The 25,732-nt window shown below is 42.8% G+C and overlaps 1 protein-coding gene across 2 annotated transcripts in view; it reads right to left on the reverse strand.

Moving 5' to 3' along the window:
* Positions 1-21,076, reverse strand: part of naa25 (N-alpha-acetyltransferase 25, NatB auxiliary subunit) — an 85,537-nt gene extending 64,461 nt beyond the window's left edge. For both annotated transcript variants that reach the window (XM_085961394.1, XM_085961393.1), the window contains exons 1-5: positions 20,975-21,076; positions 7,976-8,061; positions 6,685-6,823; positions 3,457-3,575; positions 270-344 (exon numbers count right to left, since the gene is read on the reverse strand). In XM_085961394.1, coding sequence (XP_085817520.1) covers positions 270-344; positions 3,457-3,575; positions 6,685-6,823; positions 7,976-8,061; positions 20,975-21,032 — 477 coding nt within the window. In that variant the 5' untranslated portion in view covers positions 21,033-21,076. The remainder of the gene's footprint in view (positions 1-269; positions 345-3,456; positions 3,576-6,684; positions 6,824-7,975; positions 8,062-20,974) is intronic.
* Positions 21,077-25,732: the final 4,656 nt, after the last annotated feature.

Genomic DNA, 25,732 nt, shown 5'->3' on the forward strand with positions numbered 1-25,732 from the left:
GTCTGTAAGCTGTCCCATCATACAAGAAAAATTTTAAGCAGACTTGCTCAAACAGGATTCCCTTAGCTTATCCCAATTCAGCTCCACAGTAGGTAATATGTTACTCTGTATAGGAGCTTTGTAACTAGGATTCAATTAGTGTAAATGAACAAAAGTTTCTGTCCGAACCCTCTGAAGGCATCAGCAATGCATTTTCCTTACGCTGCACTGATTTTTTCCATTATTGGTTACCGTACACTTAACATCTCCAACTCAGCAGCTGCACTCACCTGCATGACCAGACTCATCACGGACCAGAAGTAATACGGATTCTTCGGAACAATCTTGTAAAGTGCCATCCCCGCCTAAGAGAAAGCAGAAAATTCCACACCACCTTAAACAGGACAGTTCAAACTTCAATATGTTACAGTAAATCTCAATGAATACACTCCCCAGGATGAGGTACCTCTCAAGTCTAATTCTTGATTTGTGCCGAATTAGCAACAGGGCTGTTACACCCTCAGCACTGATGGACAAGGAGTGCAGTAGAACATTTTTACCAGGGCTCATGTTACCAAGTGATCCTTGCTGGAAAATGCACTTGTGGACATTGGGTGATGTAGGGTACGGTAGCATAATGGTTATGTTACTGGACTAGTAATCCAGAGGCCTGGACTAATGATCTGTCGACTTGAGTTCAAATCCCACCACCAATTTAAATTCAGTTAATTAAATAAATCTGGTTTAAAAAAAAAAGCTAGTATCAGTAATGGTGACCATTATCATAAAAACCCATCTGGCCAATATGTGACTCCAGGCCCACAGCAAAGTGGCTGATTCTTAACTGCCCTCTGAAATGGCCTTGTAAGTCACTCAGTTATACCAAACCACTACAAACAGCACTGTGGGAGTTTCTTCACCACACAGACTGCAGCGGTTCAAAAAGGCAGTTCACCACCTCATTCTCAAGGGCAATTAGGGATGGGCAATAAATACTGGCCTTGCCAACAATGCCCACATCCCATGAACCAAATAAAAAAAAATTCAAACATACAAAACTGTAGCACAAAATTTAAGATGGAAAAGGGGTTGATATCCTCAAACAAATAAAGATGCCTAAAGCAAATAAATAGTTCCCCAATAATTTAAGTTATGAGCTTTCAGTGCACCAAATGCAGAGAACATGATAATCATGCTATGGGAGGCAAAGTGCTCAAAATTTATTAGCAAACAATGTGTTTATCTGGAATCAGTTGTGCTGGATGGCATAATGGCACAGAGGTGGGATTCGGGTTTCACAGGAGTTACCGAGTGGCAAAAAAATAAATAGAATGGGCAATTGTCACATACGTGGTCACGTACATCTCCCAGGAAATGGCTTAAAAACAGAATTGGCAAAGGCATCAGAGAAGGATACCCACCCTCTTAGCTGAAGTCACTGCATGGCCTGGGAGACAGGAGGAGTGAAGGAAAAGTAAATGGGGGAGGGCATCAGGAAGGGTAAAAGAAAAAAGGGCTTGATATCCTCAACAAATAAAATAGAAAATAAATCAACTGTATTGATCAGGAAATTATTATTTCTTGCTTTCTCATCTAATCTGTCAGCTAGTGGCTCAGTTGGTAGCACTCTCGCCTTTGAGTCAGAAGGTTCTGGATTCAAGTCCCACTTCAGAGATCTGAGCACAAAAAACAAGGCTGACACTTCAGTGCAGTACTGAGGGAGTGCTGCATTGTTGGAGGTGCCGTCTTTCGGATGAGACGTTAAACTGAGGCTCTGTCTGCTCTCTCTGGTGGATGTAAAAGATCCCATGGCACTATTTCAAAGATATACCCAGCAACTATTGGCCGGTCAGTTTAACCTCAGTAGTGGGGAAGCTTTTAGAAACAATAATCAGGGACAAAATTAACAGTCACTTGGACAAGAGTGGATTAATTAAGGAAAGCCAGCATGGATTTGTTAAAGGCAAATCATGTTTAACCAACTTGATCCGAGTTTTTTGATGGAGGTAAGAGGGTTGATGAGGGCAATGCGGTTGACGTGGTGTACATGGATTTCCAAAGGGCGTTTGACAAAGTGTCACATAATAGGCTTGCCAGCAAAGTTGATGCCCATGGAATAAAAGGGACAGTGGCAGCATGGATGCAAAATTGGCTAAGTGACAGGAAACCGAGAGCAGTGGTGAACGGTTGTTGTTCGGACTGGAGGAAGGTGTACCCCAGGGGTCGGTACTCGGACCACTGCTTTTCTTGATATAAATGAATAACTTGGGTGCAGATGACAAAACTTGGAAGTATAGTGAACAGTGAGGAGGATAGTGATAGACTTCAAGGAGGACATAGACAGGCAAGTGGAATGGGCTGACACGTGGCAGATGAAATTTAATGCAGAAAAGTGTGAAGTGATACATTTTGATAGAAAGAATGTGGAGAGGAAATATAAACTAAAGGGTACAATTCTAAAGGGGTGCATGAACTGAGAGACTATGTATTAAGTGCACAAATCGTTGAAGGTGGCAGGGCAGGTTGAGAAAGCAGTTAAAAAAGCTTACGGTATCCTGGGCTTCATGAATAGAGGTATAGAGTACAAAAGCGTGGAAATTATGAACCACCTTTATAAAACATTGGTTCGGCTTCAACGGGAGTACTGTGTCCAATTCTGGGCACCGCACTTTGGGAAGGATGTGAAGTCCTTAGAGAGGGTGCAGAAAAAATTTACGAGAATGATTCCAGGGTTGAGGGACTTCAGTTACGTGGATAGACTGGAGAAGCTGGGGTTGTTCTTCTGAGAGCAAAGAAGATTGAGAGGAGATTTGATAGAGGTGTTCAAAATCATGAGGGGTCTGGACAGAGTAGATAGAAAGAAACTGTTCCCATTGGCAGAAGGGTCGAGAACCAGAGGAGACAGATTCAAGGTGATTGGCAAAAGAACCAAAGGCGGCATGAGGAAACACTTTTTTACTCAGCGAGTGGTTAGGATCTGAAATGCAATGCCTGAAAGGGTGGTGGAGGCAGACTCAATCACGGCTTTCAAAAAGGAGTTGAAAGAAAAACATTTGCAGGGCTATGGGGAAAGGGCGGGGGAGTGGGACTAGCCGAGAGTCGGCACAGGCTCGACGGGCCGAATGACCATTCTATGATTCTGGTGTCTTGGCCACTATTTATTACTCAACCAACATCAGTGAAACAGATTAGCTGGTCATTATCACATTGCTGTTTGTGGGAGCTTGCTGTGCGCACATTGGCTGCCTCTGAACTGACATCAACCTATCCTTCTATTTCAGACTTACTTAACTTGGTTTAATTTGGGAAAAAACTTCAGAGGGGAAGGAAAATAAATGTCAATGGACGCCACAACTTCTGCTATACTTTAGAAACATAGTACAGCATGCTGTCTCTAACAATCACCAGTCAAAGCTATTACTAAGCTGCATTTTCATCATGACAGGAAAGACTCATTCTATGCTGTAAAGACAGTACCTGTTGCATTTTCTTGTATTCCCCAACCCTGGCGTACGCCATGAAGAGGTGCGAGTGGTACTCCTCACTGCTCGGGACTTTTCGCACAGCAGCCTCGTACAGCTTAGTGACCAACTCAGCTGAAAAAGAGAACATAAGAAATAGGAGGAGTAGTCCATTCGGCCCTTCGAGCCTGTTCTGCAATTCAATAAGATCATGGCCGATCTTATACCTCAACTCCACCTTCCCGTACTATCCCCGTATCCCTTGATTCCCTTAGTATCCAAAAATCTAGCGATCTCTGTCTTGAAGCATGAGTAACTCTGACAGAAAGGGAGATAAAAGGCAGTGTATTCAACAAACACAACTTCACACAAAAAAATATAAAACAAACATTTTAAAAAAAAATGGTCTGGGTTCCCCAGATAACGCAATAGTTTTAGGCAGAAATAGCTGAGGCTTACAGGCCAGGGGCCCCAGGTTCAATCCTTAGTCTGTGTCGAGTTACTTGATCTCAGCTAAGGTTGCTCCAAGGGCCCACAGCTGGCTGTAACACCTCTGGGCCAGTGAGGGGAAAGTTGTCCAGGATTCCTACTGCTGATCTCTATTCAGCGGCCAAAATTGGAAAGTACACAAGTTAGGAGAGAAAATGATCAGATTTGGCTGTGATGCCTGCAATGGTACTGCCTGGCCTTACACATGAAGAATGCACTTGCACAAGGTACTGGAGAGCAGTCTGCACTCATTTGATTCTTAACCCTGTGCGGGCCAGTGCCTCGGGAGAGGAAATGGGGCGGGTGGGAAGAAAAGCATTTAGAAAAGTTAGTTCCAGCAAAAGCCAGGTACTTCCACACAGAGAAAAATCAAGAGACATAGAGGCATTGCTGCATATTCATGCAGCAGGTGCTCATATAATGGCACTGACCCCAGTCTGCAAGTACATCACTTGCCCCCATCATTGTCTACACACCATTTGCTGCTAATAATATAAAGGTATGGGCAGATAATCAATTTTTTTGAAGTATTAAATATATACCCGCATTAGGAAAAATATTGTAGAAAAATCACAGGGTATGTAACGGTGCAGATTCTTTTTGTGTGAAAGGTGGGGAAGGAACAACAGCAGGTTTTTCTCTGTCTTACAGAATTCCTTCAGCTGAGGTTTAAAGTGGACAGGGGGAAAGAGAGTGACTGCTCAGAAATGTTTTAAAAATAGACATACTTGCTCTCGAGTCAGTACAAAGAAGGTTCACTCGGTTAATCCCGGGGATGAGGGGGTGGTCATATGAGGAGAGGTTGAGTAGATTGGGACTCTACTCATTGGAGTTCAGAAGAATGAGAGGCGATCTTATTGAAACATATAAGATTGTGAAGGGGCTTGATCGGGTGGATGCGGTGAGGATGTTCCCAATGATGGGTGAAACTAGAACTAGGGGGCATAATCTTAAAATAAGGGGCTGCTCATTCAAAACTGAGATGAGGAGAAACTTCTTCACTCAGAGGGTGGTAGGTTTGTGGAATTTGCTGCCCCAGAAAGCTGTGGAAGCTACATCATTAAATAAATTTAAAACAGAAATAGATAGTTTCCTAGAAGTAAAGGGAATTAAGGGTTACGGGGAGCGGGCAGGAAATTGGACATGAGTCTGGGTTCGGAACGGTCATGGCCCTGTGGGTAGTGGAGCGGGCCCAGGGGCCATGTAGCCTTGTTCTGCTCCTACTGTGTTCTAATTCTGTTAGATTTCAGGAGATGGTTTTATTCCTGTTCCTGGCTGGGGTGGAGATCGCCTTTACAGAAGGTAAGTACTGTAGAAAATATAGGGACAGAGTGATCTCCTGGAAGAATTTCGATCGCCTAGATGGGTCGGAGAGGAATTTCCCAGATTTTTTTCTCCCAAATTGGCCATTGGGTCTTTATCTGGTTTTTCGCCTCTCCCGGGAGATCACATGGGTTCGGGTGGATGCAGAGTGATAGAAGATTTGAGGTTAGGATCAGATCAGCCATGATCTTATTGAATGGTGGAGCAGGCTCGAGGGGCCGATTGGCCCACTCCTGCTCCTATTTCTTATGTTCTTATGTAGACTAAACATGCAGACTTCATTAAGGGAAGTGGACAGACATCCTTCCCCACCAGGTGGAATCCATTCCTAAAGCACCTCTACAGCACAAAAAGGTGTAAAGTCCATACTTTAGCAAACTGCAGCTAGTGCAGTCCTCAAGACCGTCAGCGTGGTTGGAAATCACCAAAGATCAGAAAACACAAGAACTGATGTTTGATAGTATCTCATTCCTAAAAATCTTATGTCTACACATGGTTCCAGTCAGCGTTTTCCAAATTTATAATGGAAACTGCTCACACTATTACACACATACACGTACCTTTTTTGGACCTTTTCTATCTAGGTTAGATGGTTCAGTTTCTCAATTTTTAAAAAATAGAAATGTTGAAGATATTCTGCCACATTTAATATATTTTTTTTAATGGTTACAACAGCGGATAGATAAGGATCCAAATGAAATATTGACATTGAGTTAAAATGTTGGCAACAGCAGCACCTAGTAGAGAGAATGCCAAAACAACCACTGTGAGGGACAGTAGCTTTAAAAGGAGAATGCAACTTCAGAATGAGTATTGCGAGTGTTTGGTACTTGCCCCTAAAACATATCGCGTATATTTTTCAGCTTTCCAAATATCTTTGTAAAAAGAATGACATAATTAAAGGTCTCAGTACAGGCTTATTGGCCCGCTACTTGCTGAGCAATGTTCCCTGTCATTTTCTTGGGGTGGGGCAGCGTGGCCCCTTTAAAGGGCGGCGTGGCCCATTCAGATGCGGTTTCTCCATTTAAAAGCTGGTAAGCCGGCTGTGTGGGACCTTCAGAGCGCTGCTTAGAGGGAACATTGTTGCTGGGTAAATCAGACATCAGTCAATGGGATGTGCTCCAAGCATAGCTGCTTCCTCAGTATTTCCTTACTCCTTGGTCTAAGCCAAAAGGCTCAGCACATACCGCACTAATGCTAGGAATCAGATGACTGCAGAGAATTCCTTAGTGGGCGGCACTGGAGCAGGTCGGCTTCTTTGCACAAATGAGAGCAATTTCAGTCGTGATTTTCAAAAACAAATATCTACCAGGACAGATTCTCAGGCAGGTACTTAAAATTCACAATGATTTCTCTAATGTTAGCTAAACTGCTGTAACAAGAAGCCCCCTTTTGCTCCTCTCTTCTCCCATTACTCTCCAAGAGAACTTACGTCTGTGCATCTCACGATAAAGGATGGTGAGGGCCTGTAAGGAGTTGTCGTCCGTGGGTTCAAGTGCAGCTACTTCCTGTGCCAGAGCAAATGCCTCTTCTTGCTTCCCTGTCCGCTGCAGGCCAATTGCCTTCAGAACCTGATAGGTCAGACCACAAAAGGAAATTCTAAAGATTCTATATTAATAAACAAACAAAGTCACCACTGCCATCACTAGGCTTATTTAGCACACTGGTATCAATATGCTACAGGGAGAAAAAAAATACACTTGCGACACGGTTTAATGTTATGCAGATGTGATTCTAACACAATATTCTTAATTCACGACTTCAAATTACTCCCATTGGCTGATCTGTAATGAATTGTACTTCATTCTAGTTATACAGCTCAAAATACTCTTAAGTTTAGGACAGAAAGCAAATTTCTTCCAACATTCTTGACATAAAAGAGGGAGAAAGACAGTCATTTGGAAGGTATGTAAAGTTCCACACTAATACAAAATAAACACAGGAGTCACATTGTCTGTACTCCAAAACTTCAAAAGTAATCATGTCAATTACAATTTTTAAAAATGACAAAGAAAGCCAGACATTTCATCCTGGATTCTGAGAACCTCAAAAGCAAACAAACAATCTCAAAATGTTAGCTGCAGTCTGAAACTGACGAGCACAGTCCAATTTCCGGATCAAACAATTGAACTCTAAATGACCATTGAATCTGTCTTTGCCGAATATCAGACTGTGTGCCCCTTAATAGGACACAATTCCACCTTAGTGGTACAACACTTCTGTCATTATAAAACACCACATCACCTGACTTACCATGATCAATGTCACAAAGACCCTCTAGCATTAGCTTTGAGGGTGCTACACTTTGTACAAAACACCAACAAATCAGAACTGAACAATCATATTATTTACTGCTTTTCTTTTGATCTTGAAATAACCAGGAGACGTTATTGAAATAACAGAGAAAAACCAAGGCGCTGCATATCTAGAGAAACTCTGACAATACTTAGCCTCTCAACTAACATCAGGATCTACTTAGACCACTTTCCCACAGGGACAGGCCAACTTAGCATTACAATCATGCTCCAGACCCCAGTCCATCTGTGTGCAATCCTGTGGTAGATCCATTTGTTACTCAAAATAAACATCTTCCGAAAAAGTTTGCTTCTCTATCTCAAACTGCTCAACAGACTCCTACTAAACTATATACCCCAAACTATACAACTGTAGGATGGGTTACATATTATACTGCACTTTAGAAATCGATTGCTATGCTCACTTACCTTTGCACAGTGAAGGTCCTTGTGTTTCTTGAGCAGTTTGTCAGCTTGCTGTATAGCCATCTTGTTATTGCCATTGTCCAAATAATCTGTGCAACAGATACAACATGTCAATTTTGTGCCCCACATTATGAGGGAAAGGGGATAGAGGGTATAAAATTTCTATTGGAAAATAATGGCATGGAAAACTCATGCAGGACAGAAAGCACCAAGATTTCCGGAGTGTAACTGAAGTGCTGTTGGAAAAAGTGCAACAGAGGGGAGTTTGTTGGCACCCCTAGGCATCGTCCACACAGAGCACTTGAGAGGACATAGTGTTTCAATTAAATGCCGAGTCCAACACTCGGCGGATCTGGCACCAAGTATATAAGTTGACAGACTTCACCAGATCATGAGGCAGGACCACTTACCATGGCCTTCTATCAAGCATATACAAAGCATGCATAGCACGTGTTTCCTTACCCTCACACTATCTTATAGTACTTTGAAGGGTTACTATGTATGGTCATTATACCGCAGGGTACATTCTGTACCAGCAATGTTTACATGTAGCCATTCCATCAGTCAGATCCTTAGAAGGAACAAATCTTTCCATCTCAATGAAACTCCATAATACGCCCACTGCAGGCTCTTACTGCTACTTGGGCTTGACTATTTGTCTGCTTGATAATTGTAACATCCACCTCTGTTTCGGTTTGCAAGAGAAGGCAGCACATGACAGGAAGGAGCAAACCCGATTAAGGAGAGAAGCGCCACCTATCTTCACTGCTTTGATTCTTCCAGAGCAAGTAGCATTTCAGTTTACCAAACAAGAGGATGAGAGTATCGCCCTTGATCAAGTTAGAGGCTTCCTCCAGCTCAGGAATGCCAAAGGCAGCTCACCTTTAAATGGTGATTACCTACCAGCAGGCAGCATGACAGCAAACTGGAACAAATAAAGAGAAACTGTTCCCAATGGCTGAAGAACCAGAGGCGACGTGAGGAAAAACTTTTTTACGCAACGAGTGGTTAGGATATGGAATGCACTGCCTGACAGGGTAGAACAATATTCAATAGAAGCCTTCAAAGGGGAATTTGATAAATACTTGAAGAAAAAATTGCAGGGATATGGGGAAAGAGCGGTGGGCGTGGGACTAACTGGATTGCTCTTCGAAAGAGCAGGCGCAGACTCGATGGGCCAAATGGCCTCCTTCTGTACTGTTTGATTCTATGATATGGGGAAGCGGAATAAATGCCAGAAATTGCGCACTCATTTACACCATGTTATAATGTTTAAAAGTAGCCGTTACCCGTTGTCCGTGGGAGCTTGCTAACCGATCATGTTGTGCTACACAAAATGGATACAAGCACAATCTCCACCCATAATTCTGACCTCCTTCTCCCTCCCCCACCATTACCGATGTGGTTAGGTGGCGTAAACAATCAGTAAATTTGTGCCACGCAGAGGTCCACTTGGTTTTCTACCACCAGAAGCCCCAAATAAGCAGAGGAAATGAGTGCTCTCACGAGACAGAAAACAGCATACCACTACAATCCACTGGTCAGACCCATCCAACTTTACACCACTAAGGAAGTCCAGAAAAATGGTGGTTTGGTGCGTCTAAGAACACAGAACAAAGTAAGGAGGGAGAATAGGCCATTCAGCTCATCAAGCCTGCTCCATCCAGAAAACATGCATGGCCCTCCTTCTTCCCCCTGCACCACCACCTTGAACACCCCTTTAAAGGACAATCAAGTTCCTTCCCCTACCTCCCCTAAAATATATCAAGTAGTGCTATTAATATTTCTATAACCCTCCATTCCCTTTCGCAACAGATTTCAATCCAGCTCTCTCTTAGAAAGTAAAATCTGAGTTAACACCAATGATTCTTTACAACACGAGTTCCTGACTGCGGCAGAGTCAGAGAAAGACGCCATAAAAGATTTTATAAAAAGGGGCAAGGGGAGAAACACAAAATATCCTAAAACGGTCTCCAAAGTTTCAGTAGAGGCAGAGAATGGGTCCTGACCTAAATGGCTCATGTTATTTTTAAATTAAAAAGCTACCCAAAATTCATAGTTATCTGAATGATTCACTATCCAGACAGGTATCCAAACTGTTCAGGTAAATGGCATCCCAATGTAAACTGGATTTTCTGCAAAACCAGTCACCTCCCTCCACCCCCACACAAACCTTTACAATGCATTTTTAAATAAAAAATAGATGGAAAACTTCACAAATTCACACTGTGTCGTGGAGTGGCTTCTATGGCCTTCCAAAAGTCGAGTCACTCTTAATATGGATCAAATTTTTTATGCTGGACCCTGATGTCACTGCGAATGCCATGTAACGTCACAGTGCATGTATGTGTGTGTCTGTCATCACCTCTCAGGGACAACACCAAGTAGGGTTACAGTGCTTGCTACTTTCAGTGCAACGTTGGCACTGAAAACAAAAACAATATTAACCCGTCAAATTTTATTCTTTAAAAAAAACCTCATTTATGACAAATGAACCACCGGGTGTGGAACAAAGCCACACAAAGCAAGGCAGTCCGAGGCTTGATCCGAAGTCTGTGCTGTTAACTATGGTCCCTGCCAAGAACACAAAAACTAGGCTTAACACCCTAGATCAAAGGTTCTCAGACTGGGAGGCATGCCGAGGCAATGGGGCTCAGAGAGGCGTCCTGTCACTCCAAGCGGGGTGTCAGAGGCTTGGAAGGGATGGAAGAAAAAGATAAGAATTTGTTTTAAATGTCTCCCTAGATCGATTTCTGTTTGACTCTCTCGCTCTTGGGGCAAGTAGGTAGTAGGCCCATATAATTAGATCTATACTGCCCTCGTTAGATTTTGAACCCATCAGAGTTGCTTCTGGTGGAATTCAAAAGATAGCCTGGAAACACCCCAAGAACGCCCCCCCCCCCCCCCCCAAAACTACTGGGTTGAGGTGGGGTAGGTAGCATAAGGGCCCAACCCCTGGATCAGGATTTCTTGCGTCACATGGGTTTTGTCCCTTAAACCCCCAAATTACCAAGCATAGTACCAAAGCATCATTGACCAATATTCTTGCACCAGGTCAGCATCCCCAGCTCCCGTGCACTTTAGAACTGACGTGAGCACGACGTTTGGTGTTCAATAACTATGAATCAATGGAGTGTGTTTTGAAGCATAAAGTTGGGGATGCTGATCCTGGGGAAGGAACAAGTGGACCCAGGCAAAATAATAAGAAATACAATCCTTTCTACTTGGACTTGGGACTCACTTCTGCTGGTTCTGATGAAAATCCTCGATGGCAATGTGTTGTTTGTGCTGAAGTTCTTGCTCAGGATAGCATGCAACTAAGAAAACTAAAACGGCACTTGAAGACTAAACATCCTGCCCTCAAAGATAAATCACAAGGTTTTTTTCCAGTGATACCCCTGCCAAACCACTTAGGAACGTAGGAACAGGAGTAGGCTATTCAGCCCCTCAAACCTGTAAATTCAATTTGATCATGGCTAATATAATTTGCCCGCCTTTGATCCATGTCACTTGATACCCTTACCTAACAAAGATCTGTCCACCTCAATCTTGATCAATTCAATTGACCCAGCATCCACAGCCTTTTGGGAGAGAGAATTCTACATTTTCACTAGCGTGTGTGGAAAAAGTGCTTCCTGATTTGACTCCTGAGTGGCCTAGTTTTAATTTTAAGATTGTGCCAGTGTTTTGGACTCTGCCACTAGAGTAGAGGAAATAGTTTCTCTGTATTGAATCCTTTTATCATTTTAACCACCTCAATTAAATACCCCTCAACCAGCTAAACTCAAAGAATACAAGCCAGATTTATGCATCTTGTCCTCAAAACTTAACCCTTTAAGCCCTGGTATAATTTTGGTGAATTTGCACTGTACCCCATCCATGGCCAATATATCCTTTCTGAGGTGTGGTGCCCAAAACAAAACGCAACACCCAAGACTTTGTACAACTGAAGCATCACTTTCTCCTCTTTAAGTTCCAGCCCCTTGAGATAAAGCCCAGCAATCCATTTGCCGGTTAGATTACTTTTTGTATCTGTGCGATAGCTTTTAGTGATGTGTGCACCGGGACACCCAAATCCCTTTGCTCTCCTCCACAGTTCCCAGTCTCTCGCCATTAAGAAAATATTACTTAAAGCATCCTATCCTGTCTCACACCAAATAACAAAAAGTGGAAAATCCTATACAACTGTCAAAATCTTGTACTGCCAGCAGTGATTAAAATGCCATCGATAGTATGTGGAAGGAAAGTTGCGAACCAGTCTCATCCTACTATCTGACAGCACAAGTTAGCCAAAGCATTGCTGATATGGTAAGGGGCGTCGAGGAGAAGCTAGTAAAAGCAATGAGGCAAAGCCCTTTTTGCACACTACATATCGACAAGAGTACTGACTGCATCAATGCAGCACCAATGATGATTTTCGTTTGTTCGGAGATGAAAGAAGGCATTTTATTTTGCCATTCTGTCCCAACAAAACTACTGCTGAGGAATTCTTCAAAATTTTAGACCTGTACATGACATAAAAACATTGAGTGGAATCGTTGTGGCAAGATTTGCATGGATGGGGCAAAAAATGTGCATGGCCGCAAAAGTGGACTTGTTGCACCATGCTGTGTACAGCGTACTGTCATAAGAACATAAGAAATAGGAGCAGGAATAGACCACTTGGCCCCTCGAGCCTGCTCCACCATTCAATAAGATCATGGCTGATCTTGGGCTCAAAGCCACTTCCCTGCCCACTCCCCATAACCCTTCACTCCCTTATCTTGCAAAAATCTGTCTATCTCCACCTTAAATGTATTTAATGACCCAGCCTCCACGGCTCTCTGGGGCCGAGAATTCCACAGATTTACGACCCTCAGAGAAGAAATTCCTCCTCATCTCAGTTCTAAAAGGGCGACCCTTTATTCTGAAACTATGCCGAGTTCTAGATTTCCCCACGAGGGGAAACATCCTCTCTGCATCGACCTTGTCGAGCCCCTTCAGTATCTTATATGTTTCAATAAGATCACTTCTCATTCTACTAAATTCCAATGAGTATAGGCCCAATCTGCTCAACCTCTCTTCATAAGTCAACCCCTTCATCCCAGGAATCAACCGTGTGAATCGTCTCTGAACTGCCTCCAATGCAAGTATATCCTTCCTTAAATAAGGAGACCAAAACTGTACGCAGTACTCGAGGTTTTATACTCCAACCCCCTTGCAATTATACACATAGGGAGGTGCTAGCTGCAAAGATGATGCCAAAAGAGCTGTCAAATGTACTGATTGCTGCTGTCAAAGTTGTGAAACTCAAACGATCGATCATTGAACTCAAGCCTCTTCTCTTCTCAGTGTGATGTGAAGAGTTGCACCACCAGCAACTTCTGCTTCAAACAGAAGTTCGATGGCGATCTCATGGTAAAGGATCTGCGAAATCCGGGAAGATTTTGATCGACTGAATCAGCACTTCCTCGACTAGCGCTTCTAGGTTTTACTGGGCTATTTGGCAGACATATCTGACAGGCTCCAATTAATTTAACCTTTTTTTGTAAGATAAAAACATTTTCATTATGCACGTGGCACTGCCAAAGACCTGTGCTGCTATGTTCCGACATTGCTTGCTGCCATTATGGATTGTGAAATTGCTGATGCTCGAAGCTGAAGATGCAATTCTGCGGCATTTGTCTTAGCTTTTCAGAAAATTCGGCAAATATTTTTCCCCAAGGGAGGCAACTGAATTGCAGGATTATGCCTAGCTTCAAAATCCATTTTCAGAGGACTTTATAGAAAAGACCAAGATTGCCGAGTCAAAAAGAGAATTCGATCCACATTCAAAGAGTTCCCTGAAATGTCACAAAAAGCCGTCAAAATACTTGTTCAGTTTGCCTCAATGTACCTGCCTGAAGTGGGGTTTTCTTCGCTTACTTGCATCCAAACACGTATAGAAGCCCCTTGAATGTAAAAGCCGATTTGTGGCTGAAACTCTCTGAAATCAAACCGAGATTCCACAAATCGTGCGCTCGCAGCAAACAGGCTCATCCTACTCACTTGAGACAAAGGTGAATCAACAAGTGTTCTCTTACGTTCAAAATTTATTTGGTGGTACAGAGGAGACGTTATACCGAGGCCCCGTCTGCTCTCTCAGGAGGCCGTAAAAGATCCCATGGCAATATTTCGAAGAGGAGCAGGGGTGTTATCCCCAGTGTCCTGGCCAATATTTATCCCTCGATAAACATCACTAAAAAATAGATTAATTGGTCATTATCACACTGCTGTTTGTGGGAGCTTGCCGTGTTTCCTACATTACAACACCGACTACACTTCAAAAGTACTTCATTGGCTGTAAAACACTTTGGGACATCTTGAAGACGTGAAAGGCGCTATATAAATGCAAGTCTTTCTTTCCTTATGTTGCTTCCTGTCTTTGTTAGCCAAGAAAATCAAATCCTCTCTTTCAAAGCAAAAATACTGTTTCTTAGAAAAGGGGGGCAAGCATGGGTCATGAATCTCTGAAGGGGGGGGGGGGGGCGGGGGGCTCAGCAAAAATAAGTCTGTCCTCGACGAAGGGAGGTGAACAGAAACAAAACTGCCAGAGTTCCAATCCTGATTGTTATTAAGGGGCCGCGCTAGAAACTGCATGCTTGTGAACGTTAGGTGAGAAAAATGGTCAGGCTTGGCTGCATTGCCTTCCACAGTCAAGCATGCTGGGATTCACTGTCTAGGTTCACACAAGAACGACACCTGGGAGAGGTTTCAGAGTGTGGCCAATTGCTATGGAACCATACCCCAGCATGATTTATTTGCTGAGCAAGAGAGAAAGGAAGAAAACAAGAGATTCTTTTTAAAACTCAAGTTCCAATAAATTATTCGTAATGCAATGAAGCATGCATTATTTTCATCATCTTCAACTTATAAAATTCTAACAGGACTGGACAGATTGGATGCAGGAAGGATGTTCCCGATGGCCGGGGAGTCCAGAACCAGGGGTCACAGTCTAATGATAAGGAGTAAGCCATTTAGGACAGAGATCAGGAGGAATTTCTTCACTCAGAGAGTGGTGAACCTGTGGAATTCTCTACCACAGAAGGCAGTTGAGGCCAATTCATTAAATATGTTCAAGAAGGAGTTGGATATATTTCTTAAGGCTAAAGGGATCAAGGGATATGGGGAGAAGGCAGGGACAGGATAATGAATTTGGATGATCAGCCATGATCTCATTGAATGGCGGAGCAGGCTCGAGGGGCCGAATGGCCTACTCCTTCTCCTATCTGAAATAACAACAGAAAATGCTGGAAATACTCAGCAGGCCAGGCAGCATCCGTGGAGAGAGAAACAGAGTTAACGTTTCAGGTCTGGGACCCTTCATCAGAACTGGAAAAAGCTGGAGATGTAACAGATATTAAGCAGGTGCAGAGACATGGGGGGGAGGGGTTTAGGAGGGGAGGAAGGAATAGAAAGAACATCCTGTACTTTTGTAAGAGGCAGGAAAGATAAAATGCTGCAAATGGGAATGGCAAAAATCATACTGCATGAAAAATGGGGGCAGGGATAATTATCTGAAATTGTTGAACTCAATGTTGAGTCCGGCAGACTGCAAAGTGCCCTGCTCCTATCTTCTATGTTTCTATGTTTCATGTAGAACATCCAGATAGCAGCTTTCCACCTCAGACTCCCGATTGCAGACAACATTTTACACTGCATTCCTGACTTAGACAATGATACTAGGGCCACGCGCAGACCCCAAGTGCACTGTTAAGGTTTAACAATGTCCTGTGGTACACAGCAGAAGGATCCAGCGTTCCATCAGTTGTACTTACATTAACATGACATTTTTTAAATTGAGAGCAGCGATGTAAAACTGTGCACCTCCTACATCTCTTCCATCAACTTGTTAAAGCATTATTGGCTGATGGGCTACAACTAAGTCAACCGCTCAGCCTCTCAATCACATAGCATTGCACAGCACTGAAGCAAGGGCGCAAACAACTGCAAAATATCTCTCAAAAATCACACTGGAACTAGGATATCAATACAGCATTTTTAATGTAAGACGTTACAACTTTAGCACGTTGCATTCATAAATCAAGGGAAACAACCCATGCCTCTACCTAAAAAAGCATTTGGCAATTCTCACATGTTGAAGCGAGACAGCTACCCACCTAAAAAGAACAGCACAATAAGCCTCAGATCAATGGAAACCAGAAAATCTAGTCATAAACCACCTGTGTGTGTGTGTGCACTAAAGCGGACGCTCATATTTTACAGAAAGATTTGTTCTGAACTGGTTCTGAGAATGAGTCAGTCAGTTTTTTTGGCAAAGTATGCAGTTATTCACAATTCACCCTTACAATCTGAAGATGCAAAGAAAGTCTGTGAGGCTCAAAGAGTAGCAACATGGGGCGGGGGGGGGGGGAGGGGGTTAGTGAGGAGGAGGGAGGGGAAATATTTTGAAGAAAATGCTTCCACTGGTCCAGACAGAGTGCCAGCCATTCCTCAAATATTTTGAGTTTCCTTTGAGCATTAGGAGACCAAAGACGCAAGCAACATGACAGGTGTCGACGTGACTGCTTTTTGACAATTTAAACGTAGCAATGATTCTCATCATCCAAAGTCTTTCAGAGATAATATTAGACTTAATTTTTCCCCTTTAAATACCAAACTGTCAACAGACACTTTTTTGTGGCAAAAGAATTCAATCTAAAGAGGTTTCTACTGCTTTGACTGTACATTTTCTTCATTCTGTAAGCACAACCAAATTGTTATTTTAAACAATGACGGCAACTATATTATGTATGGGTGGCTGCTTATCCAGGTGAAGGTTCCTTTTAGCTCATTCTTTAGCCACCTGAAAACATTTAAGTCGTTCCTTGTGAAACAAGTCACTTGGAGCTCTGCAAACTCACTCGACTGGAAATAAGCCACTTTTAAAAGCCTGTTCAGTAAACATAGCCAGATGGTATTTCATATACAAAAAGAAAACGCACATAACTGCACTGTAAAATCCTTATGCTGTTTTTGGATCTTGCTGTGTGCAAATTGGCTGCCACATTTCCCTACATTACAACAGTAACTACACAACTAAAAAAGTACTTTATTGGCTGTAAAGCATGCCGAGGTCATGAAAGGTGTTATCTAAATTCTTTCTTTCTTCTTTATTTCACAACAATGTGAAAATTTAGTTTGATGCCTGTTCTGGTCTTTCTCCTGATCTCAAGCTAGAAAATAACTTAAAATTGTTATTTTGGATACTATAAAGGTTGATTGATAAACTCCGTTCTGCAACCTCCCCAGCAGACAGCATAAAAATACCAAGAGTTCAGTGTATCAGGAACTCTTGGTTTTGAAACTGCACTCTTACCATTCAAAGGTAGCTTGACTGCAACTTTTCATGTTACTTTCTGTAGGTGTCTCTCTCACAATTGTATCATTTAAATAAATATCAGACAGCACTGCAGCAGTTAACTGAAGATACTTGGCCATTGCAAGAAACTACCAGACAGCGACATAAAACTTAAACAGTTTCCCTTATAGCCTAGTGCAGAAACGTGCAAGCTTTCTGTTGTAAGAAGCTGCTTAGGTGCATACCATGGAGCCTACGTTTCCCAGTCATTTGTATATATCTCAAACTGCAGTTACCAACACATTAAGATTTTTGATTTGGGATTTATCCATCAACAATGCAACAGCACTATGAAAACCTCTTTTCAAACCTCCAGGCCCACAAAATTCAAAAAGGGTAAATCAGCAAGTAAGAAACAAATGAATAATAAAATCAGTTGCCCGAGCTTTGTGAGCTACATTGACGGAGCTTTGTGGGCTACATTGACAGAGCTTACAAGCCGCATTCCTTCCCTAAAGGACATTTGTGAACCAGTTAGGTTTTTATGACAATCCGACAGCTTCATGGTGACTTTTTACTGCTATCAGCTTTTCTGATTAAAAACTTAATTCAAATTCTCAATATGGCAAGTTTGTGACCTCAGCCGTTGGGGAAAGAGGAGCCAGGGCACTTCTCCACAGTGAATGAGGCAAGAAAAGAACAAATCACCATCGATCACTCATGCTTGTGGCCTGTTACAAAGAAGAGGTGCGGAAGCCCAGGAATATTGTCTGCCGAATGTCACCCTGCATGCAGCAAGTGGGGTAAACACCAGAAACAACAAAACTTACAAGGAGGAGGGGAAAAGAACATATGTTCCGCAACTCTTACATACCCACATGGAATGCAACACTGATGATTGCAAGCTGCTGCTATGGGGTTATATATATCATCCACATTCACCAACATATAACATTCATGGATAACATAGATCAACTATTCTGTGAAAGCAGAAAATGCTGTGAACACTCAGCCGGTCAGGCAGCATCGTGGAGAGAGAAACAGAGTTAACGTTTCAGGTCGATGACCCTTCGTCAGAACTGCATCCGCTGTATTTTGTTATTGTAATCTGTGAAAGCCCCTGTTTCAGCTCCTGTTATGGTCGATCTACACTTCTTTTCAAAAACTTAAGATGATTCACATCAATTATAGAAAAGAGTGTTCATTTTATAATCAGTTATTTGCTCAAGGGCATTTATGCTTGCCCTAGATCCACTAACCACTACCAGCAACAAGAATATCCTATATTACTCAGCTCTAAATGCAGCATAATTTATAGCATTGCGCTCATCAGTGACAACGTTTCCCACAAAAAAATGACTGATGCTAACAAAGCAGTTTTAGCAGAGGCTCTCCTTCATAAATTATCCAACAACAGATTACAATAGTAGAATTCAAAGAATCAGGAATCAAAACATTTTTTTGTCGCATTTATCTTTCCCCATAACCCTGTACATTTTTTCCTTTTCAAGTATTTATCCAGTTCCCTTTTCAAAGTTATTATTGAATCTGCTTCCGCCGCCCACTCAGGCATTGCATTCCCGACCATAACTCGCTACGTAAAAAAACTTTTCCTCATGTCACCTCTGGTTCTTTTGCCAATTACTGTACCTTAAATCTGTGTCCTCTGATTACTTATCCAACTGCCACTGGAAACAAACCCTTCATGATTCACCTCTATCAAAGCCCCCGCCCCCCTTAACCTCCTCTGCACCAAGGAGAACAACCCTAGTTTCACCACGTAACAAGTCTTTCATCCCTGGTACTATTCTAGTAAATCCCCTCTGCACCCTCCCTTAAGGCCCCAACACCCTTCCTAAAATGTGGTACTCAGAATTGCACCCCCCCCCCCCAACCAAATACTCCAGCTGGGGCCTAACCAGTGTTTTATAAAGGTTTTATAACTTCCTTGCTTTTGTACTCTGTGTTTCTATTTATAAAGCTATGGTTCCGTATGCCTTTTTAACAGCCTTCTCAACTTGTCCTACCACCTTCAAAGACTTGTGTATGTATACCCCCAGGTCCCTGTTCCTGCACCCGCTTTAAAATTCTACCATTTTAATAATAATATAATAATAATCAATTTTATTGTCATTGTTAGTGCACAAGTGCAGTACAACGAAATGTAGGCTTGCGGCTCCCGAGAGTGTACGTTTAGATTAAGACATTTAAACATTCAACATACATTTGGCTTGTAATACATTAACATAAACATAACCATAATAAAGTGCATTGGCAGATGTGCAGGCTTTGGAGTTTATTTGCGGAGTTCAGTAGGATGACAGCCCTGGGAAAGAAGCTGTTCCTAAATCTGGTCGTACGGGTGCGAATGCATCTGTAGCGTCTCCCAGATGGCTCTCCTCATTCTTCCTACCAAAATGGATCACTTCACCACTTCTCTGCGTTAAATTTCATCTGCCATGTGTCTGCCCGTTTTACAAGAAGAAAATGTTCTCAAGTAAAACTTTGCTGTCAATTATCAGAGTGCTCAATTCTTAAAAGGTCTCTATTACTGTCATTCAAAGCAACAGAGGATACCTTAGTCTACATTTTGTCCCAAATTGGTGATTAGCACTATTTTAAGCCTGCATGTTATTGATTTGCATCCGAGCACAAATTGAGAAAGTCAGAACAAATGTAATAACTTGAAGCTCCATCCTTACAACTCAATCATCACAAAACCACTTGTTAGACTGAAAAAAGAAAATAAGCAAACAACACTGGATCAGCGAAAATGATCAGAAAGTCCCTTGTATCACTGGGTTGCCATACCAGCAACATATCTATTTCATTCATGTACAGAAAACAATTTGTATAAAATGTTTTAACAGAAAATGAATACTGTCCATAACAATACTTCTTGTAAACTAGTGACCCATTTACGCTCAGATCAGGTCATGGTACACTAGTTTTTTTTAAGAATTAAAATTTCATTTCAAATCGATTAATGCACGACTTAGACAAAAATAAAGCACATCAAAGCATCAATGCCAAATATGGGCGCGCTGCAACACCCCCCAGTTAAATGAGACATTTCCGGGAAAGCTCTGAGCTCCAGCTACCGGACAACCTGATTCCAAAACCAAGAACATCTTCAGGCGGCAGAGTAGCATCAAGATGTGGCTTCCAATCAAACTCCATTCACTCCAGTTTACATAGGTTTGTAAAAAAATGTCAACCACGCAATCGTGCAGCCAGAATTTTATCTACACCCGACACCCCAGCCATACAGTCACTCTCCTCCAAACACCCAGGTCTCCACCGTGATGGGGAATCAACAGGTTCCAGTGGCAGAGAGGGGGGGGGGGAATCGCTCTGGAAAACTACCGCCGCCCAGAGAGACCCCAATCAACTTCTCCTGAAGACCTTTCTATTAAGAGAAAAATGCAGCGATAACAAAGTGGGAACCTCACGCTGACGCTGGGCTGCGAGCAACGGAGTGGCACTCGGTAGCGGACTGGGCTCCCCCCCGGGTTGCGTAACTCGAACTCGAGCTCGAGGATACATCTGCGGCCTAGCAATGAGGCGAGCCGGGAGGTACAACAGGCAGCGCCGCCCCGTCTTTGAAGCGCTTGGGCTTTTTGCTATTTTAGTGTGCGAATGGATGAGGGTTGCAGATGCAAGACGGCGAATCATTCGGTTACCATATATCGGACGCAGCCTCCTGTCATTGGGATCCTGCACATGGCTACGAGCCGCCATGATGACTCTCTGCTACTGCACATGTGCAGTCCGACCCAACTCCTCCGGCGACTGCGCATGACCATTGCCGGACAAGCCGCCGGCCCTGAAGCATGCGCAGTGCTAACCCGACCAGTCAGCCATCCAACAACAACAACAACAACTTGTATTTACATAGAACATAAGAAATAGGAGTTGGGGTTTTTAAGCTTTTTTACAGTCCACTTGTTCGGTCGGGAGTCTCCGCTTGGCGATGCAGAGAGGCCTGCAGATGGAGAAGAATGTCAACCAGAGTCTGCCGGATCTGCACAAACCCTCCACTGGGAGCGCTGACCCTCATCTGTGTGAATTCCTGGAGACCCACTATCTGGATGAACAAGTGAAGACGACCAAGAAGCTTGGAGATCACATCACCAATTTGCAGAGACTGGGACCCCTGCCTTGTAGGCATGAGGGCTTGTGACTTTGTAGAAAGAGCTGAGAACTGAGCTCTGTAATGTCATTCACTGTAAAAGAGAAAAAAAGAAATAGGAGCAGGAGTAGGCCATTTGGCCCTTCGAGCCTACTCCGCCATTCAACAAGATCATGGCTGATCTTTTACCTCAACTCCGCCATCACGCACTATCCCCATGTCCCTCCATAGAATCATAGAAATTTTACAGCACAGAAGGAGGCCATTCGGCCCATCTTGTCAGTGCCGGCCGACAAAGAGCTATCCACCCTAATCCTACTTTCCAGCACTTGGTCCATATCCCTGTAGGTTACGGCACTTCAAGCGCATATCCAAGTACTTTTTAAATGTGATGATGGTTTCTGCCTCTACCACCCTTTCAAGCAGTGAGTTCCAGACCCCCACCACCCTCTGGGTGAAAAAAACTCTCCTCAAATCCTCTCCAAACCTCCTACCAATTACTTTAAATCTATGCCCCCTGGTTATTGACCCCTCTGCTAAGGGAAAAATGTCCTTCCTATCCACTTTATCTCAGCCCCTCATAATTTTATACACCTCAATTAGGTCTCGCCTCAGCCTCCTCTGTTCCAAAGAAAACAACCCCAGCCTATCCAATCTTTCCTCATAACTAAAATTCCCCAGCCCAGGCAACATTCACATAAGTCTCCTCTGCACCCTCTCTAGTGCAATCACATCCTTCCTGTAATGTGGTGACCAGAACTGCACGCAGTATTCTGGCTGCGGCCTAACTAGTGTTTTATACAGTTCAAGCATAACCTCCCTGCTCTTATATTCTGTGCCTCGGCTAATAAAGGCAAGTATCCCGTATGCCTTCTTAACCACTTTATCTACCTGTCCTGCTACCTTCAGGGATCTGTGGACATGCACTCCAAGGTTCCTCTGATCCTCTGCACTTTTTAGTGTCCTACCATTTATTGTGTATTCCCTTGCCTTGTTAGCCCTCCCCAAATGCATTACCTGACACTTCTCCGGATTGAATTCCATTTGCCACTGTTGTGCCTACCTGACCAGTCCATTGATATCTTTCTGCAATCTACAGCTTTCTTCTTCATTATCAATCACACAGCCAATTTTTGTATCATCTGCAAACTTCTTAATCATACTTCCAACATTCAAGTCCAAATCATTGATATATACCACAAAAAACAAAGGATCCGGTACTGAGCCCTGCAGAACCCCACTGGAAACAGCCTTCCAATCACAAAAACACTATTCCCTTAGTTCCCAAAAATTTATCGACCTCTGTCTTGAATATACTCAACGACTGAGCATCCACAGCTCTCTGGGGTAGAGAATTCCAAAGATTCACCACCCTTTTGAGTGAAGAAATTTCTCCTCATCTCAGTCCTAAATGGCCGACCCCTTATTCTGAGACTGTGACCCCGTGTTCTAGATTCCCCAGCCAGGGGAAACATTTTCTCGGCATTAACCCTGTCAAGTCCCTTAAGAATTTTATATGTTTCAATTAGATCACCTCTCATTCTTCTAAACTCCAGGGAATATAGGCCTAGTCTACTCAATCTCTCCTCATAGGGCAATCCCCCATCCCAGGAACCAGTCTAGTGAACCTTCGTTGCACTCTTTCTAAGGCAAGTATGTCTTTCCTTAGGTAAGGAGACCAGAACTGTACACAGTATTCCAGGTGTGGCCTCACCAATGCCCTGTATAATTGTAGTCCATTAACCAATCCTCAATCCCCACTAAAATATTACCCCCAATCCAATGAGTCCTAATTTTGTGTAATAACCTCTTGTGTGGCACCTTATCAAATGCTTTTTGAAAATCCAAATACACTACATCCACTGGTTCCCCTTATCCATCCTACTAGTTACTTCTTCAATAAACTCTAACAGATTTGTCAAACACAGACAGAAAACAGAGTAGGAATAAATGGGACTTTTTCGGGTTGGCAGGCTGTAACTAGCGGGGTAGCGCAAGGATCAGTGCTTGGGCCTCAGCTATTTACAATCTATATTAATGACTTAGATGAAGGGACTGAGTGTAATGTATCCAACTTTGCTGACGATACAAAGTTAGGTGGGAAAGTAAGTTGTGAGGAGGATGCAAAGAGGCTGCAGAGAGATATAGACAGGTTGACTGAGTGGGCAAGAACATTTCCCTTTCATAAAACCATGTGGACTCTGCCTAATCATATTACGATTTTCTAAATGTCCTGTTACCACGTCCCTAATAATAGATTCTAGCATTTTGCCTACTACTGATGTCAGGCTAACTGGCCTATAGTTCTCCACTTTTTCTCTTCCTCCTTTCTTAAATAGCGGGGTTATGTTTGCTACCTTCCAATCCTTGGGGACTTCTAGAATCTAGGGAAGTCTGGAAGATTAATACCAGTGCATCCACCATCTCTGCAGCTACCTCTTTTAAAACCCTAGGATGCAGGTCATCAGGTCCAGGAGATTTGTCTCCACTTAGTCCCATTAATTTCTCCAGTACTATGTCTTTACTTATACTGATTTCTTTAAGTTCCTCATTCTCTCTGGACCCTTGGTTCCCTATTATTTCCAGAATGTTTTTTGTGTCTTCTACCGTGAAGGCAGAGACAAGGTATTTCTTTAATATGTCTGCCATTTCCTTATTGACCATTATAATTTCTCCTGTCTCTGCCTCTAATGGGCCCATGTTTACTTTCACTAATCTCTTCCTATTTACATACCTATAGAAACATTTACAATCTGTTTTTATGTCTCTTGCTAATTTATGCTCATATCCTTTTTTCTCTTTCCTTATCAATTTCTTAGTCCTCCTTTGCTGAATTCTAAAATCCTCCCAATCCTCAGGCTTAGTACTCTTTTTGGCAACATTATAAGCCTCTTCCTTTGATCTAATACTATCTTTAACTTCTCTTGTTAGTCACGTTTGGACCACTTTCCCTGTGGGATTTTTCTGCCTTAAAGTAATGTATATTTGTTGTAAATTATGTATTAATTCTTTAAATGCTAGCCATTGCTTATCTACTGTCATACCTTTGAATGTAGTTTCCCAATCTACCTTAGCCAACTCGCCCCTCATACCTGCGTAGTTTGCTTTGTTTAGATTAAAGACCCTAGTTTCGGACTTAACTAAATCACTTTCAAACACGATATAAAATTCTATCATATTATGGTCACTCTTCCCTAAAGGCCCCTTTACTACAAGGTTATTAATTAACCCTTTCTCATTGCACAATACTAGATCTAAAATAGCCTGTTCCCTAGTTGGTTCCTCAACATACTGATCTAGAAAAGTATCTTGTATACATATATAGCGCCTTTAACGTAGTAATGCATCCCAAGGCCCTTTCACAGGAGTATTATAAGACAAAAAATTTAACACTGAGCCACATAAGGAGAAATTAGGGTAGATGACCAAAAACTTGGTCAAAGAGGAAGGTTTTAAGGAGCGTTTTAAAGGAGGAAAGAGAGGTAGAGAGGCGGTGAGGTTTAGGGAGGGAATTCCAGAGCTTAGGGCCTAGGCAGCAGAAGGCACGGCCACCAATGGTTGAGCGATTATAATCAGGGATTCTCAAGAGGGCAGAATTAGAGGAGCGCAGATATCTCGGGGGGTTGTGGGGCTGGAGGAGATGACAGAGATAGGGAGGGGTGAGGCCATGGAGGGATTTGAAAACAAGGATGAGAATTTTGAAATTGAGGCGTTGCTTAACCAGGAGCCAATGTAGGTCCACATTATCAACCTTCCAAGTTAGGTCCAGCTCTTACTTTGAGCAAGATGCTGAGAGGTTGTTTCCCCTGGCTGGAGAATCTAGAACTAGGGGGCATAGTCTCACGATAAGGGGTCGGTAATTTAAGTCTGAGATGAGGAATTTCTTCACTCAGAGGGTTGTGAGTCTTTGGAATACTCCACCCCAAAGGGCTGTGGATGCTGAATCATTGAGCATATTCAAGGCTACGGTAGATAGATCTTTGGACTTTAGGGGAATCGAGGGATATGGGTCTCGGGTGGGAAAGTGGAGTTGAGGTTGAAGATCAGCCACGATCTTATTGAATGACAGAGCAGGCTTGAGGGGTCATATGGCCTAATCCTGCTCCTAATTCTTATGTTCTTACAGAGACAAACTATTTCCGCTGGTTGGGGATTCTAGGACTAGGGGGCATAGTCTAAAAAGTAGGATCAGACCCTTCAGGAGTGAAATTAGGAATCACTTCTACACACAAAGGGTGGTAGAAGTTTGGAACTTTCTTTCGCAAACGGCAATTGATGCTAGATCAATTGTTAATTTTAAATCTGAGAT

Source organism: Somniosus microcephalus, chromosome 19 (assembly GCF_052327205.1).
Source record: "Somniosus microcephalus isolate GS21.2 chromosome 19, FLI_Smic_1.0, whole genome shotgun sequence".
NCBI lineage: Eukaryota > Metazoa > Chordata > Chondrichthyes > Squaliformes > Somniosidae > Somniosus > Somniosus microcephalus.